Source organism: Elephantulus edwardii, unplaced genomic scaffold (genome assembly GCF_000299155.1).
Source record: "Elephantulus edwardii isolate Elephantulus edwardi_28Jun2011 unplaced genomic scaffold, EleEdw1.0 scaffold00007, whole genome shotgun sequence".
NCBI lineage: Eukaryota > Metazoa > Chordata > Mammalia > Macroscelidea > Macroscelididae > Elephantulus > Elephantulus edwardii.
The window spans coordinates 15993191-16012180 of NW_006399757.1; the positions used below are offsets into that span (position 1 = coordinate 15993191).

The window sequence follows — 18990 nt, forward strand, 5'->3', positions numbered from 1 at the left end:
AGTCTCCTTGCATTTCAACTTGAGAAGTGAATTTGTATTTCAGTTCTTTCAACTTGAGAAATGCCAAGCAAGTACTTCCCATTTTATGCTCCAGCTCTTTGCACATTCCATTATAATAGTAAACTTGGCTTCTCAAGCTGCCTTTTGAAATCTTCTGTTTATTTATTTCATTTTGACATCTCTTCCCTTTGTTCTGGTCTTGACACTCTAGTGCAATCTTAAGAGACTCTTCTGATATTAATTTTGGTTTTTCTCCTTTGTCTTGTTGCATAAGGATAGAACAGAAGACAGGAAGCCGCCAACACTGAAAACATGAGGAGGAGGAGGGGTCGGAGCCCTTGTCTTTTGCCTCCACACATTTCTGGGACCAGGACCATATGCCCAGTCCCTGCCAAGAAAAGGAGGATGATACCCATTTTAGTCTTTTCTTCTTCCTGTCTTTGTAATGACATTTTGCTCTCTTCACGGATGCTATCTTTTATGTCATTCCACAACTCATCTGATAATTTGTGTTCAATGCCTCAAACCTAGTTTTGAGATGACTTTTGTATTTAGGTAGGATGGACCCACGGTCATATTTTGATTTTTGTGGACCTGTTTTCATTTTTTTCAACTTCAGTTTGAACTTGCACATGAGTATCTGTTCCACAGTTAGCACCCGGCCTTGCTTTGACTACTGATAATGAGGTTCTCCAAAGATGTAATCAATCTGATTCCTGTCCAGTCCATCTGGTGAAGTTCATGTGTATAGCTGTCATCTGTGTTTCTTAAAAAATATATTTATGACAAATATATCATTGAATATACAAAATTCATTCACTCTCCAGCCTCATTCCTTTTCTCAAGTCCCTAATTTCCAACTACCATTCCTTCTACTATGTATCCAAATTTTGGATTTCAGTCATCAATTATTACTGAGGCATCTAGACAATATTTGATCGACTTCAGGCTGCAAAGTTGATAGAATTCCTCAAGTTCCTTCCACGTGTTTTTTGTTGGTGGTGTGTATATCTGAATAACAGTTATTATTAACAGGTCTTTCTGGTGTGCATAGAGTAAGGTGGTACCCAGTCACTCAAAGCACTGTGTACTTCATTAAGTTCTAAAGTAACTATTCTTAGCAATCAGTTATCTTCTTTCTAGACTTTCTGTCTATCTAAATATACATAATTATTCTGTTCACATTCTTTTATTAATAGAATCAATAAAAATATTAAGCTTTTATAAAATTACTGAGCAGGATTTTCTACTCAACATTGCAAAATTCAATTACTATTCCCTTGGGTTATTTCTTGGAAAGCATGTGCTGAACAAAAATTGGGCAAACCTAAATTCCTTTTGCCTGGTTGTTTTCCAGCAAGGTCGGACTGGTATGTTTCCCCAAAACAATGCAGTGAAATTCCTGGCCCAATCTTGGGCATTATTATTATTATTATTTACTCTTTGCTCATATAAGTGAAAAATAAGTGTTTAATGTTCTGGTTTGCTTTTTGTTGATTACTGGTGAGAATATTTCATATCTTTTTCAGGATGTACGTTACTTTTTCCCAATCATTTATGCTTTCTACTATCAATTTTAGTATTTGGCTTCTTCTAATTGACTTATAAGAACTCTTCACATATAAAGATATCACCTTCTAAGAATCCTTCATATATAAAGATATAAACCTTGAAGATACATCCTATTTTCAACTTTCATTTTTATTTTAATTCTATAGTACCTCAGAGATGAAAATGTTAGTATTTTTTGTTATCAAATTAGTCAATGTTGTCCTTTTTGGATTCTAAATTTTATTTTATGCTTCAAAATGTTTTCCCAATCCAAGATTACAGAAATACAAATTACTGCTTTTTTTTCTAATTTTATTTTATTCTTTTTTGTGTGTGTACCATCAAATCAGATCTGACTAGTACAGGAGGAGATTACCCCTCCTTCTGCAGCAGAGCATCTGGTAAATTCAAACCATGTACCTCTGAGATTGCAATGCAGCTTCTTTCCACAGAGATCCCTAGGCCACCAGAGAACCCTAGAAATTACTGCTTTTAAAGTATGAGAAAATTATCTTTTTTTTTTAGAAAAAAAGTAAAACAAAAACGAATCCTTGCAACTGTTACACATATTTGTATTTAGTTTTCTATAATGGTTACAATTGCCCGTATTTAGCATATCATAGGCAATGGAAGTTAAATTAAGTTTCTAAATGAGTCATCATCTTTAGTTCATAAATGTTAGTAAAATAAACAAATAACTGTCAGAGAAGCTGTTTTCTTGAGAGAAGAACAAAGATTTTTTTTTTCTACATTGTTTGAAAAGGTAACAATATTTATAAAAATAAAATAGAAGCTAAATTTGAAAACTAATATATCCAGTTGCCCAACTCTTTATAAAAATGATATGGTTAACATAAGGAATACATTAACTTGAATAACTAAAGAAACAGATTACCAAATTTACTATACATTTCACTCATGATAGGTTTCCAGAAAAAGAAAATTCCCACCAATTCTTATCACTATTTTTCAAAAATCTTTAAAATCATAAAAATAAAAATGTATTTAATTTACACATACAGATACAAATTACTAATGGTAACTAATATTAATAAAGAGAGTAAATGTAAAACTTCACCAGAAAGTGCAGCAAACATGAGGGCTGTATATCCATGTTCATGTTGATGACAATTTACATCAGCTCCATGTCTCAGGAGTAATTTACACATATCAAGCTTTCCTTTATATGCAGCATGCATTAGAGGAGTCATTCCATTCTTTAATAGAAAGAAAAATGCATTATCTTGACATATCTCTCTTCTTCTACTTATATTTCTAAAATTTCATTTAAAAACATTAAAGTGAATTAATAAATCATCTTCATAATCAGTATATTGTTATACTCATTTCTCTCATTTGGACTGCCCATGAACAACAGAGGAAAAGTTTCTAAAACCTGAGTTTTTATAAATTAACATCCAGACTCAGGTAAGATTTGCTCAGTCTCACATCAGAACATGAATTTTTTAGGGTTCTCACTCTACTAGACATCCACAGCTCCTGGAGGAAAAAATCCAAATACAGACACACGCAAGAAAAAAGAAAACAAAACCCACAAACCTTCAAAACAAATGTCTACCTAGAGAAAAATCTGAATAAAGTATGCTGTATCATTTCATGGAATATTATGAAGCTATTAAAGTAAATGAATTCAATTCACGTTGAATTGGAGAAATGTCCATGAAGTGTACCAAAAAGAAAAACAAAGCTCAAGAAACATTATAATAGTCTCTCTTTTCTTTAAACAATTTCTTAAAAATAATACACATATGATATGAATTAGCTGTAAGTGTGCACATATATACATCTTAAATATTATCTATAATAAATGTTATTTACACTGTGTGCACATGTTACATAATTTTAGTTATCTTTATATTATCTGTATATGTGTTTATTTGATGTTGTTATGTACTATTGAGTTGGAACCAAACCATAACTGATCCTTCAGTGGGTTTTCAGCAGCAGTTATTCACACTGGAAGAGAATGTTCATTTTTCTCCTTTGGAGCAACTGGTAGATTTGAACTGTATACCTTTGCATTGTCAGTGCTATTCCTTACAAGTAGGCCACCTTATGTGTATGTACATATATTATAAAACCAAAAAGCAAATCTACTGCCATTGAGTTGGTTCCAACACATAGGAATTCCCCAATAGATTTCTAAGGCTATAAATTTTTATATTTATATATTACAAATGTGTGCGTACACACACACACACACACACACACATATGCTTTATAGGCTTAGGGGGGGTTTCTGGATTATTGTTTAAGGGGGGGAAATGAGACTATTAAAATAAAGCAATGACAATACCTTTGGTCAGTTTGGATTCAGCTGCTGCTTCATGGGACAAAGATAAGGAATCTTTTCTCATGTGATTAACAGCTTCTGAAACCCTGAGCCTCGGCACTGAGTTAGCTCCAAATCAATAGCAATGAGGTTATTTTAATTCACTTTTTCTGAGCCTTGTTTTTTCTCCTGGTAGTAATTTATAGACATTCCTTCAGTTCAACAGATACAGATGAATACATTTACTTAATAGCTTCATAATGTTTCACGTAATAATATAGCATGTTTTATATATGTTTTATTCACTTTCCCTAAAATAGAGATTCCATTTGTTCTGAGGGGTTATGATTATTATTTTATTAACATACACATCTTTTTCCTCATATGTATATAATTATTTTTTTTTCCAGGAACTAAACATATTTGGTAGACATGAGAATCCTAGAAAATCTAGTTTCTGGTTTCAGCTCTGGCCATGTACTAGTCATATGATTCAAGCAAGTCATGTCTCTTATCTGAAATAGTCTGTTGATTTGTGGGCAAAAAAATAACAAAACTCAAGTATTAAAACAATTCTCATTATAGGCATTTATGCCCTAGACTTCAGCCTGAAAGTTCAGCATTTTCTATTAACCAAGAAGAGATGAATAGTCAATCAGCCAACCATCTCCTTTAAACAACTAGAAGTTACCAAGCTCTGTAAATGAATAACCTGGAGACTGTAAAACTGTCCTATGCTTTAAAAAGCTTTTACCACCAAATGATAATACGCTTCAGAACAAAGCAATGCTTTTTGATCTTGTATTGCAAACTATTCTCATGGTCCCACATCTGTTTGTGTTTTAGTTGTCATCTATATTAACCACTTTAGCCCATTTACCTGTCTTCCACCTCAACTGCCTGCTACACACTTTTCTGTTTTTCTTGGGCTTTATATATTATACATTTCATATAAAATAAAGCTTAGTAAACTTTTTTTTTAAGTTTACCTCATCTAAACAGTTGACACGGACATCCTTGTTGGCTAACAGAGCTCCTGCTTCTTGGACAGTACCTTCAAAAATGCAAATTAAGGTCATTTATCGTTAGAACAGACTAAAAAGCAGAGCATAAAAAAATAAAGCTTAAAAGTTTATCCTAAAATCAGTCACATTAAGTGCCTAAAAATGCATTCAATCACATGATATTTCAAAAATTAATTACCCAGAAGAGTAGATTTATAGAAACAAAAATAATGCCATTTTGCTTATCTCCACTGACCTAAGAGCATATTAAATTAGATACATTTTCCTCATGGCAGTTATACAACAACCACTAAGGCCAAGATTGCTAATACAGAAATACATTTTAATGTCATCTACTCCAACCTAGCATCTAAAGCTTAATTTCCTGTCAATACAATAATCTGAGTTCAAAAATACAGTCAGTTTTTATTTAAATTTATCACGATGAGGGTTTGTGAAGGTAGCACAGTGCTCAGTTAGGAAGTGTTTAGTCTGCAGCGTACCTTTAATGCCTGGGCCTACACAGAAGTGACCTACACTCAATATTCAGATTTCCATACCCAAATTGTAAACCTGAAGGTCCACCACCCAGTAATTTAGAAATAGACTGTAATTGGGCCACAACTGTCAGGTTTATCCAGTATTTTGCAAGGAAACAAATTGTTGCTGGAAAGAATGTTGTGCTATTATCATCACCAACTGAAACAGTCATACGTTCTGCCAAAAAGGTCCTGATTTGACAGGCAAAAGAACAATGAAATTGTGTATTCTTGAGAAGAAAGATTGAGGTAAGTCTCTCCTCTAAAAAGACTCTGTGTGTGTGTGTGTGTGTGTGTGTGTGTGTGTGTGTGTTATATATAACTTTATAAAAGAATAAAGCATGCTAACCTCAAGCAGGAGTTATTTCTTTTCTAAATTTAGAGTATAGTTTAACATGTGGTTAAATTCTACTGGTCTTCTAGTAGAGAACATTAAAGCCGTGAGAGAGATTGAAAGCAGATTAGATTTAGGTAAATCATGAGTGCCCTGAACCAGAAGAGGAGAGACAGAAATATCTCCCAAAGAAATGGTTCTGCTGGGAAAATGTCATGTGAATGATCTACAAGTCCCTGGATGCAACAGCAGCTGTTTTTATAAATAGTGCATTTTTCGGAAACTATGCTACACCTGAGGGCATCTAACAAACGCAAAAACAAAAGCAAGTTCTAGGTTCTAGTTCATTCACATCTGTGACTTCTCATCAGCAACTTTTTCAAACACCCCCATACGGGAATTAAAAGAGAATGACAATTCCCACAGTTAATTTCACATAAGGAAAGGGCTGCCATTATCCACTGAGGAAATTAGTATCTATCTCACTGACTGCTGTCAAGTGGGAACCAATTCTTAAATGACCCTCCAACTCACTGCTGTCAAGTGGGAACCGATTCATAAATGACTGAGTCTCCAAGACTAAATTGCAGAGAGGAGGCTGCCCATCTTTGTCCCTCAGAGCTGCTGGTAGATTCAAACTGCCAGAAAGACTCAGCCTCTGAGTTAGCAGAGCAATCCTCTGCAGACTACACCACCACAGCTCCTGACTGTCTGTCTAGCCGACTGTAACAGAATTAGGTGTGTGAAAACCTGATGTACTAGGGAAAGAGGATCCTAACTTTACAATACACCTAGGCATTAGCGAAGAGGTTTGTCAATAATTTTATAAATATTTAAGCCAATGATGGGAAATTTAAGTTAAATATGTCAGGGAGCAATTAGGGGATGGAGGAGAGGGATGTGTGTGTGTGTGTGTGTGTGTGTGTGTGTACACACACACCCCCCCAGTAAATATCGTTAAGCCTCCCATTTAGAAATGCACAGCAGTATAAGAACAATTAAATGTCTTATTCCATAAAATGAAAACAGACTTTTGGGAAATAGATGAGCAAATAATCCCCTAAAAGGTAAAAAATAGAACCAAACAAACCCCAAACAACCACTGTGTGATGAGTTGTAATTTAGTGTTCTTAATTTAGTGGCATCAGAAGGTCCTGGCCAGCAAGGAAACATGAAAAAGACAGCTCACATAGAAGAATTCTATACTAACTGTTAAACAATATTTTGCAATTAAGTTGAAAACACTATTTTGGGAAATAAAACTGTTAAAGCTAATTTAGTAAAAATCTTATTATAATATACAATACTATATGAATGGTACATTCACATACAAACAATATATAGTACTAACAATAAAACACAGTACTATATGCCTTTGAAGGAAATAGCAAAAAATAAGACACCCGGAATAGATGGTATACCAATTGACATATTTCAGCTAACAGATGCTGCCGTGGATGTGCTCACCAAGCTGTGCCAAGAAATCTGGAGAACAACCACTTGGCCAACTGACTGGAAGAGATCTATATTTGTTCCCATCCCAAAGAAGAGAGACCCAACTGAGTGTGGAAACTACAGAACAATAGCATTGATTTCACATGCAAGCAAGATTCTACTGAAGATTATCCCAAAACAACTGGAACAGTACATCAGCAGAGAACTGCCAGAAGTCCAGGCTGGGTTTAGAAGGGGTCGTGGTACTAGGGATATTGTAGTCGATGTTAGATGGATCTTAGCTGAAAGCAGAGAATACCGGAAGAATGTCTATCTGTGTTTCATTGATTATGCAAAAGCATTTATTTGACTGCGTGGATCATAACAAACTGTGGCTGACTCTGAGAAGAACGGGAATCCCAGAACATTTAATCGTGCTAATGCGAAACCTATACTTGGACCAAGAGGCAGTCATCAGAATAGAGCAGGGCAACACTGAACGGTTCAAAATTGGGAAGGGTGTGCGCCAGGAATGTGTCCTATCTCCATACCTCTTCAACCTGTATCCAGAGCAGATTATCCGAGAGGCTGGGCTCTATGAGGAAACGTGTGGCGTTAAGATTGGTGGAAGATCTATCAACAATCTGCGTTATGCAGATGACACAACCTTGCTCGCTGAAACTGAGGAGGACCTCATGCACTTACTGCAGAGGGTCCAGGACTGCAGCCTTCAGTATGGACTGAGGCTCAATGTCAAGAAGACAAAGATTCTCACCACTGGACCAATTGGCAGCATCAAGATGGATGGCGAAGAGATTGAGATTGTTCACAGCTTCAGTCTGCTCAGCTCCACAGTAACCGCTCTTGGCACCAGCAGCCAGGAAATCAAAAAACGTATTGCGATGGGAAAGTCCGCTGTTAGGGACCTCTCTAAAGTACTCAAGAGCAACGGTGTCTCTTTGGAGACGAAGGTGCGCCTGATACAGGCCATGGTCTTTGCAATCACTTGTTATGCATCAGAGAGCTGGACAATGACTAGGGAGGATAGAAGGAGAATTGACGCCTTTGAGCTGTGGTGCTGGAGAAGAGTATTGAATGTACCATGGACTGCCAAGAAAACAAACAGATTCATCTTAGAGAGGGTTAAACCAGGCTACTCCTTGGAGGCAAGGATTCTGGGGCTTCATCTGACACACTTTGGATATGTTTCAAGGAGAGACAGGTCTTTAGAGAGGGACATCATGCTGGGTAGAGTAGAGGGACAGCACAGGAGGGGAAGACCCTCTATGAGGTGGATTGATTCAGTGACTGGGGTAATCGGGATGGGATGCGATTGGCACAGGGTAGAGTGGGGTTTAGGGCTGTTGTACATAGGGTCGCTATGAGTCGCAAACAACTCGATGGCACATAACAACAACAACATATGCCTTTGAATGTGGTGTTGGGGCAGACAAAACCAGTATTTCTTAAAGGAATACATCCAGGTTGCTCCTTAGAGGCAAGGATAGTGAAACTTCATCTCACATACTTTGTCAGGAGGGGTCAGTTATTGGAAAAATACATCAAGGGGGGAAAGTCAGAGAAAGAGAGGAAGACCCTGAACAAGATGGATTCACAGTGTGACTTTAGCAGTGGGCTCAAGAATATCAAGATTATGAAGCTGGAACACAATAAGGCAAGGTTCAAATCCACTGTTCACATGGTAGATGTGATTTGCCATGGACTGGATGTCACCTAATAACAAAACATGAAGGAGCTCAGTGATGGATTGAGTTGGCATTGATTTGTTGTGTTAACCCAAAGGCTGTGGGTCCCCAGTAGTTTGTATCCCTCTTTGACAGAGCTCTGAGGACTTAGCTACACAAAATATAGGCCATGGTCTTTGCAATCACTTGCTATGTATCAGAGAGCTGGATAATGACTAGGGATGACAGAAGGAGAACTGTTGCCTTTGAGCTGTGGTGTTGGAGAAGAGTATTGAATATACTGCTAAGAGAACAAACATGTTCATCCTGGAGAGGCTACTCCTTGGAGACAAGGATTCCAAAGCTTTGTCTGACATACTTTGGACATGTTTCAAGAAGGGATCAGTTCTTGGAGAAGGACGTCATGTTTGGGAAGGTGGAACGACAGTGCAGGAGAGGAAGAACCTCTATGAGGTGGATTGATTCAGTGACTGGGGTAATCAGGGTGGGTGTGTCAGAAGCAATAAGATTGGCACAGGATAGAGCAGAGTTTAGGACTGTTGAATATAGGGTCACTATGAGTTGCAGGCGACTTGACAGCACATAACAAAAACACACAAAATACACAGTTCAAAATCAGCAGCTGCTCCATGGGAGAAAGATGGGGAATCTCCTCCTGTGAGATTTACAGCCTCTGAAAACGCACGAAGGGGTCAGCTGTGAGTTGGTTCCAACTCCACAGTACTCAATCACAGTAAGGGCTCCCCAGAAGAAAGATGGGCAGTTGACTCTCATCGCACTTGCTAGCTCAAGAAGCCCTATGGAGGGTCTGCTCAGAGTAGCAATCAGGTTTGAGCTTGTGATATAATTCTGAGGACTAAGTACTTGCTTTAATGAGGGATACACAGTAATCCCCCAGTACCTATTGCATTGCTTCTGTTACCTTAGAGCCAGGACAGCACAATATAATTCATTTAGATTGGATTCTCCACGAAGACAAACCAATGAAGCCAAACCAAATAAACCTGTGGATTTTTCCCCCCAGAATTCTATCAGTCTTCTAAGAGATTTAGATATGAATGGGTTTCAATCATTATTTCCTATTATCTCCCAGAAAGGCTCTTTTAAGCCATCTATATAAAACTTACTGATGAAATAGCAATAGACATGTTCCAAAAAATAGATACAGCCCTGGATGTGCTCACCAGACTATGCAAAGAACTCTGGAAGACAGGTATCTGGTCAACTGACTGGAAGAGATCTATATTTGTTCTCATTCCCAAAAAAGGTGATCCAACATAATGCAAAACTATCAAAAAATATCATTAATATCATGTGCAAGATGGCCAGAAGAGTATATCAACAGAGAAATGCCAGAAATCCAAACTGGAGTTAGAAGAGATGGTATATCTGCAGGTATGTTACTACTGATATCAGATGGAACTTGATGGAAAGCAAAGGCACCAGAAGAATGTCTCTCTGTATTTTACTGATTATGCAAAGGCATTCAACTGTGTGGATCACAACAAATTACAACTTGTGTAATTACATGTGTAATTACAAGGGAACATGTTTTAAAATCAAGAGAGGCGTGTGTCAGGGTTGTATCCTTTCTTCATAACTCTTCATTCAGTATGCTGAAAAAGTCATATGAGGAGCTGGACTTTATGAAGAATGTGGCATCAGGATCGAAGGAAGACTTATCAACAACCTGTATTATACAGATGATGTAACATTGCTTGCTGAAATTTGAGGAGGATTTGAAGTGCTTGCTACAGAAGATCAAAGACTATGGCCTTCAATATGGATTACACCTCAGCATCAAGAAAACAAAGATACTTAGCATTGGGCCAAATGGGCAGCATTGTGATAGATAGATAGATAGATAGATAGATAGATAGATAGATAGATAGAAGATTAAAGTTGTCATTGATTTCACCTTACTTTCACCCACAATCAACATTTGGTGTACTGTTGTTGTTGTTGTTATGTGCCGTCGAGTCGTTTGCGACTCATAGCGACCCTATGCACAACAGCCCTAAACCCTGCTCTATCCTGTGCCAATCGCACTGCCTCTGACACACCCATCCCGATTACCCCAGTCACTGAATCAATCCATCTCATAGAGGGTCTTCCCCTCTTGCACCGTCCCTCCACCCTCCCAAGCATGATGTCCCTCTCCAAGGACCCATCCCTCCTGGCAACATGCCCAAAGTATGTCAGATGAAGCCCCAGAATCCTTGCATCCAGGGAGTTGCTTGGTTTAATCCTCTCCAGGCTGAATCTGTTTGTTTTCTTGGCAGTCCATGGTACATTAAAAAAAAAATCAAAAGACATACATCCTGAGAAAATCTGTTTTCAGGGACTTCTCCAAACTGCTGCCGAGAGAGAACATCAGCTTAAAGGCCTAAGTGTCTCTGATCCAAGCCATGGTCTTTCAATTACTTGCTATGCATCTGAAAGTTGGACTATGACTACAGATAACAGAAGAATCAAAGCCTTTGAATTTTGGTGTCCGAAAAAAAATATTGAAAATTCTGTGGACTACCAAGAGAACAAACACACATGTCTTGGAGAAAGTGTGACCAGGGTGTTCCTTGGAAGCAAGGATGGTATAACTTCTCCTCACATATTTTGGCCATGCTGTTAGGAGGGACCAGTTCTTGGAAAAGAACGTTATGCTTTAAAAGTCAGCCTAGGAGAAGACCCTCAAAAAGATGAATTGACACGGTAACTGCAACAACGGGTTCAAGAATATCAGAGATGGTGAGCATGGTACAAGATAGGACTTTGACTTTGCCATGTGGATGGGCAGAAATATGTGAATAGGGTGCATTAGCATATCCACAAAGAGAATGGATAGCCCTGCCATTAAACTGAGCAGATTCAGTTGCAGACTTTGAGAATCTCACCACCACCAAGAAGCGGAGCACGCGGTGTGCCCTTCAGGTCCAAGGATTCTTACAATAGCCAGACCTACAGGAGAGTACCAATAGTCACAGCAGAGGATCAGAGATCTGACATGAATCACAGCTGATCTTGGGACTGCTATCCCATAGAATCAGAGCTAAAAGCCTTTTGTCCAAGTGTTTTGGAGGACCAAGGTGGGAGCTTTGTAACACTAACCTAAAGACACATCACTGAAGGCTGAGGTTCCTATGAGCTTGTTTTGGAAGCTGAACTGGCTGAGTGATTGTATCTGCTACCAACCTAGATTATAGCCTTTTGACTTCCTTAATAAGGTTTTGTGTGGTCTTTGAGCTATCACAATGGATTTCAGACCCAGTAGAGTACAAAGAGGTGTGGAAGCATGGGGGACATGTCTAATCTCATGGGAATTGGTTTTGTGTTGTGGATGTTATTGGTAGGGGCAGTTTCCCCTTGTAGAGTTGGTGGAGGTTGTATACAACTGTCCCCATGCTGCTCTTGTTCTTTTTACACCACTCCTAGCAACATGCCCAAAGTATGTGAGACAAAGCTTTGTTATCCTTGCCTGCAAGAAGCATTCTGACTTCACTTTCTCCAAGTCTTATCTATTTGTTCTTTTGACAGTCCATGGGATATTCAGTATTCTTCTCCAACATTACAGCTAAAATGTGTCAATTCTTCTTCTGTCATTTTTATTTACTGTCCAGTTTTCAGATGTATAGCAAGTGATTGAAAAGACCATGGTCTGAGTCAATGTCACCTTAATCTTCAAATCAACATCACTGCTCCTCAGTAATTTGGAGAGGTCTCTGACAGTAGACTTGTCCAATGCAGTATGTCTCTGAATCTCCTGATGGTTGGTACCAAGGGTGTTCATTGAGGATCCAAGTAAGATAAAATCATTGACAACTTCAATCTTTTCTCCATTTATCATTATGTTACTTAAAGGTTTAGTGGTGAAGATTTCTGTCTTCTTGATGTTGAGATGCAATCCATATTGACAGCTGTAGTCTTTGATCTTCTGCAGCAAATATTTCAAGTCCTCACTTTCAGCAAGCCAGGGTGTATCACATGCATAATGCAGGTTGTTGATGAGTCTTCAGCTGATCCCGATATTGCATTCTTCTTGGAGTCCAGCTTCTCAAATGATTTGCTCAGCATATAGACTGAACAGGTATGGAGAATGGATACATCCCTGATGCACACCTTTCCTAATTTTAAACTGTGCAATGTTTCCTTGCTCTGTTATGTACAAAATATTCTTGGTCTAAGTTTTAGGTTTAGATAATTGTTCTCGGATTCCCAATCTTTTCAATGTTACTGCCTCTGAAAATCTGCTAGAGGATCAGCTGTTAAATCCATAGAGACTGCATAAATTGCTCTGTCACATAGCTAAAGGACACCATATGTTTTAAATTAACTTTCTTCAAACTAGTTCTGTATTTGACTAATAGCAAGCCTGAATCTTTGGAAACTATAAATACCTTAGCTATAATGATATTAACTATGTATAGCTTTGTTTTTAAAAATAGGGGGAATCTATTGTCACTGATTAGATTCCAAATCACAGCAACCATATAGGACACAACACAATGCTACATAGGGTTCCCAAGGCTATGACCGTTTTTCTTCTTTTTTTTTTTTTTATTTTTAATAAAAGTTTACAGAGACTTAGGGTTTCTATTCATTCATTGTTGCACTTTTCTCCCTGCCTACTCCCATCCCCCCAATTCACTCTTCTCCTTGAAAAGTAAAACTCTTTCATTGTTACATAATCCCTCCCTCCAAGTCCACTCCACTATGCAGCCTTCACTCTGGACTCCTGACAATAATACCCAATCATATATCCCTTTTAAATAGTTCTCTCCCTCACCTGTTTCAATGTAGTATACATCATTCATCCCCTCTTCTCAGTCTTCCCTCAACCCCAATGTTTATGTTAGCAGAATCCCACACTTTCTTCCCATGAGGCAGATGTAAGGTTTGAATAACTGCCCTTTTAGTCACCAGAGTTCTGCGCAGAATCTTATGGCAGGATCTTTATTTAATAGTAAAAAATTGGGAACGGGCAGGGTTAGAGATGTCTCTTGCCATGAAAAGATAAGTATTTTGTAGTTATTTATCTACCTACATACACACTCAGGGAGAAAAAAAAAAGAGAAATTCAGTATTGGGACCAATGGACTAACCTCAAAATCATGATGTGTGTAAAAGGAGGGGCAGGGCAGGAAAGATAAAAGTAACAATATATGATAGTATAATTATAATTAATATAATAACATATATTAAATTATAAATTGTATATAAAATGTAATTTTAGTAACAATAATATAATTCTATCTCTAAATAAATTCAGAATATAGAAATCATAAAATATAACAATCAATCGGTGGTTACTGGAAATAAGAGTTGGGTAGAGTGCAGATTACCAAGGGGCATATAGAATTCTTTGGGGGTAATCTTTCTTTCATTGTCATAGCTGATCCTCCAATGGGTTTTTTGGAGGCTGTTAACTGCAGGCAAGAAGACTTTCCTTCTTTCTCCTGCAGAGTTATTGGTGTATTCAAATCATGAGAGGCAGTGTGTTTGGGTAAGCAATGCAATTCCCCATGGACTATGCCACCAGAGGTAGAACTGTTTTATTATCATGCTTGTAATACAATTTCATGATGTATCCTCATGTCAAAACTGATAAAAATCAAACATTTTAAATATTTAAATATTTTAAATATCTACTGAAGCTTGATTATACATCAATAAAATTGGTAAAAATAAGATTATTGTCCAAGGTTCTTTTTTACCTAAAACAGGTTTCATGGTTCCTTTTTACATAAACTTTTTTTAAATCAGCAAGTATTATTACTTTCTTTTTAAATCAGTAACAGTGACCTCAGAAATTTCAAGTCCTAAAAAATGTAATAGAAAAATCTGGGTTATACCTTTACAAAAGGTTTGCTGTATTTGGTTCGGTTTCCTCAGTGCTTACTGAAAAAGATGTCAGAACTTGGAAAGTAGGTCAACGTCTAAGTAATATAGGCCAGTTAAACATGGCTCAGTGATTTCAATTTTCTCTTCTTAAATATTGTGTATTGGATTTCCTGTCAACTATGACTAAAATGGGCATGTAGGAAGCAGCTTCTCAATTCTGTCCAGAATGCTCTGCATTCTAACAAATATGTATGTATACATAATCTATAGAACAACTGGCATCCAAATGCACTGAGAGCAAGACATTCTTGTAACAGTGCCCAAAAGTAGTGTGCAAGCTGTCCCTGTTTTACAAATGGGTTCCAGTCAAATGACTAAAATGTATGCCTTTTCTGATGGAAATGGAACATCTTATATTACTTAAGTTTTCATTCTTACATGTTTCATGATAGGTATTTTTATAAATGTAGCAGTGCTTTGAACAGTAAATCATAAAACTAAACATTTGCAAGTAAACAATTATAGGCTGCTATACTCTGATGGGCTAGTGGCAAGAAGCTGTGCTACAATCCCAGAGACATGCATTTCAAATCCACCAGCTGCTCCATGGGAGAAGGATGGGCAATCAATCTCCTCCCACGAGATTTACTGCCTCTCAAAACCTGCTGGAGGGTGAGCTATGAGTCACCAACAACTGGACAGCACACAATTAACACTCCATTTAGTACACTGTTGTTATGTGCCACGAGCTGTAACTACCTCAGTGGAGGAGATTTCCCATCTTTCTCCCTTAGAGAAGTTGGTGGATTAGAATTTTCTGCCTTTTGGCCAACAACCTAGCTCCTTATCTGCAGACTATCAGTATAACAGTAAGCATTGATATGAATACGATTCCTCAGAACCAAAATGGATCATTGTAAAGCAGAGACTATTTGCACAGTATTCTTCTGCACTTTTCTACAAACTATAAACCCTTCTCACACTCTGTCTACTAATTTCTAAAGAACAGTGCCTTGCAGAGAGGATACTCAAATCATTAGCTGTTGAGTTTCTTTCAGACTGGTTAAAATGACATGTCAAACTGCTGAAAATATGTTAGTTTCAAGTACTTCTCGAACTGACTATGTAGTCTTGTAGTTGTGTTGTAGTGGTGTATCATAGAGTCAGAACCGACCCATAGCTGACTCTCTGGCAGGTTTTCAGAGGCAGTTAATCACACAGGAGGAGACTGCCCATCCGTCTCCTGTGGAGTAGCTGGTGGCCTCAAACTATGTCCCTTCTGGATTGCTGTATGGCTTCTTGACCCTAGGTCACCAGAGATCCCTACTATGTAGTCTATCTCTTCTAAAGTTGAAAAGTATATCAAAGGGGGGGGGCAAATAAGAACCCATCTCAACCCACTAAATAAATATAATTCCTGTATACAAGTAGAAAGCTTTGCCATTCTGCTTATGGCTTTTATTTAACTACAAAAGTTTACAGGTCAAATGCACATAAAACTACAAAATCATTAACATTTATAATTAAAATAACATTGCAGATGATAATCTATTGAAAGAAAAATGTTAATTGAAGTGAATCAGTTATTTCTTGCTTTAGTATAGGTTTTAGCCATTTTAAATCCAGCATATTTCTATGACTATTGACCTGTAGTGCTAGAAAAAGTGTTTGTTAAATATACCATGGACTGCTAGGAGAACAAACAGGTTTGTCCTGGAGAGGGTGAAGCTCTTTGGACTGCTCCTTGGAGTCAAGGATTCTGAAGCTTCATCTGACATACTTTGGGCATGTTACAAGGAGAGACTGGTCTTTGGAGAGGAACAACATGTTTGGGAGAGTGGAGGAACAGCGCAGGAGAGGAAGGCCCTCAATGAGACGGATCGATTATGTGATTAAGTTAGTGGAAGTGAATGTGTCAGAGACAATGAGGTTGGCACAGGGTAAAGCAGCGTTTAGGGCTCTTGTACATAGGGTTGCTATGAGTCACAAGCAACTGGACGGCACATAACAACAAACAACAATTGATCATATTTTAAGTGTTAATGAACACTTAATTGTGTTGATGTGGGAGCATGTATATAGACTAGGAAATAGTAGTTTCAAAAGAACAATGGTAGATATTAGATTTAAAATCTGGAAAGGCATGTGTAAGGGTTGTATCCTTTCACCATACTTATTCAATCTGTATGCTGAGCAAGTAATCTTAGAAGCCAGACATATAAAAAAGAATACAACATCACAATTGGAGGAAAATTCACTAACAATCTGTGATATGCAGACGACAAAAACTTGCTTGCAGAAAACAAGACTTGAAGTAATTACTGATGAAGATGAGAATTTTCAGTATAGATTAAATCTCAACAACAAGTTAAAAAAAATATTCAAAACTAGACCAATGAAAAAAGCATCATGACACACAGGAAAAGAATGACGTTGTCAAGGATTTCATTTTACTTGGATCCACAATCAATCAACACCTCCAGAAGCACAGTGAAGAGATCAAAGGATTTTAATGGGTAATCTTCTGCAAAAGATCTCTTTAAAGTGCTAAAGAACAAGATGTCATTTTGGGTGCACCTGACCCAAGCCACTGAGGCATTTTTTCCTTTATGCCAAATGCACGTGGAATGTTGGACAATAAATAAAGAAGACCAGAGTAGAACTGATGCATTTGAATCATGGTACTGGTGCAGAATACTGAACAGACTACAGACTGTCAAAGGAACAATCAAATTTCTCCTGGAAGTACAGCCAGAATGCTTCTTAGAAGAAGGTAAAACTTCACTTTACATACTTTGGACATGTTATCAGGAAGAGTGACTCCCTGGAGAAAGTTATTATGCTTGGTGAAAGGGGATCAGCAAACAAAGAGAAGACTTTCAGTGAGATCGACTGATAAGCAGTGGCTCTAACAACAGATTTAAACACAGCAGATTATGAGAATGATGCAGGATTGGGCATGGTTTTGTTCTGTGTACACAGGGTCACTATGAGTCAGAGAAGATTCAATGTCACCTAATAACATGGTTCATATTATACATCTGCCACTTGTTATCTGATTGGCATTTTGCAAATTACTTAACCTCTCAGTCTCTTAAATTTCCTTATGTGTAAAATAGATTGCCATTTTTATTGTTGTTATGTGCCATCAAGTTGCTGCAACTCTTAGCCGTCTTGTGTAGAACAGCTCTGGACCCTTTCCTAACCTGAGCCAATATTTCTGTCTCCTGCCCCTACTACCCTAGTCACTGTGTCAATCTATCTCTTCCAGGTCTTCCTCTCCTGTATTGTCCCTCCACGCCACAATTCCAAGCATGAGGTCCTTCTCCAAGGACTGATCACTCCTGGCAAAACACCCAAAGTATGAGCTCTGGTGTTCTATTGGTAAGATGCTGTGCTGCAATCTCAAAGACACTCAGTTCAAATCTGTCAGCAGCTCTGCCAGAGGATGGGCAATCTGCTCCTGTGCAACTAACTGCCTCTAAAAACCCACTGGAGGGTCAGCTGTGTGTTGGTTCCAACTTGATGGCACATAACAACAAAGGCTTGGTAACGCATGGGGCTTGTTTTTTGTTGTTAGGTGCCATCGAATCAACCATCAGTCACAGCAACCCTATGGCCAACAGATGTGAACGATGCCCTTTCTTGCATCTTCCTCACCATCTCTTATTACACTCAAGTGCATTGTTACAGTCACCATGTCAATCCATCTTATCTGAAGGGTTTCCTCTCTTTCTCCAGCTCTCCACGTTTTCCACATGATGTCTTTTCCTAGGATTGGCTCCCCCGGACAACATGCCCAGGTGTGTGGGATGAAGTGTCACCGTCCTTGCCTCTAGGGAGCACACTGGCTGCAATTCCTCGCAGATAGTATGCCACACTTAGCATAAAACCCAACCCCCTGCTGTGGGGCTGGTTCCAACTTGTAGTGATCCTTCACCAGGTTTCTAAAGACTGGAACTCTTTGCTCAAAGAGGTTGTCCATCTTTCTCCTGAGGAGCAGCTGGGGGGCGGGGGGGGGTTTGAAGTGCTGCTCTTTTGGTTAGCAGACTGGTATAGTGCCCACTGCACCACCCAGAGGCTACTTATTTACCATAATAATAACAGCTAAAACCCCCTGGCTTCTAAATAATACTGACTCTTCAAATTCCTGAGGCCCCAAAGCTATGGATTTTATTTTTTTTTTTTTTTTAGCAAACGTATCCTCTATTGAGATTCCTGAGATGATTCTGAAATTCAGGTGGTATGAAATTAAAGTCATATTTTGGCTCCTGTGGATTCGGTTTAATTTTCC

At 38.1% G+C, this 18990-nt stretch overlaps 1 protein-coding gene across 1 annotated transcript in view; it reads right to left on the bottom strand.

Annotated features, from left to right (window-relative positions):
- The window catches only part of ANKMY2 (ankyrin repeat and MYND domain containing 2), a 53488-nt gene that overhangs the window by 29056 nt on the left and 5442 nt on the right, over positions 1 to 18990 (bottom strand). Inside the window, exons 2-3 of the mRNA XM_006880262.1 lie at positions 4834 to 4898; positions 2630 to 2768 (exon numbers count right to left, since the gene is read on the bottom strand). Of these exons, the coding sequence (XP_006880324.1) occupies positions 2630 to 2768; positions 4834 to 4898 (204 nt within the window). The remainder of the gene's footprint in view (positions 1 to 2629; positions 2769 to 4833; positions 4899 to 18990) is intronic.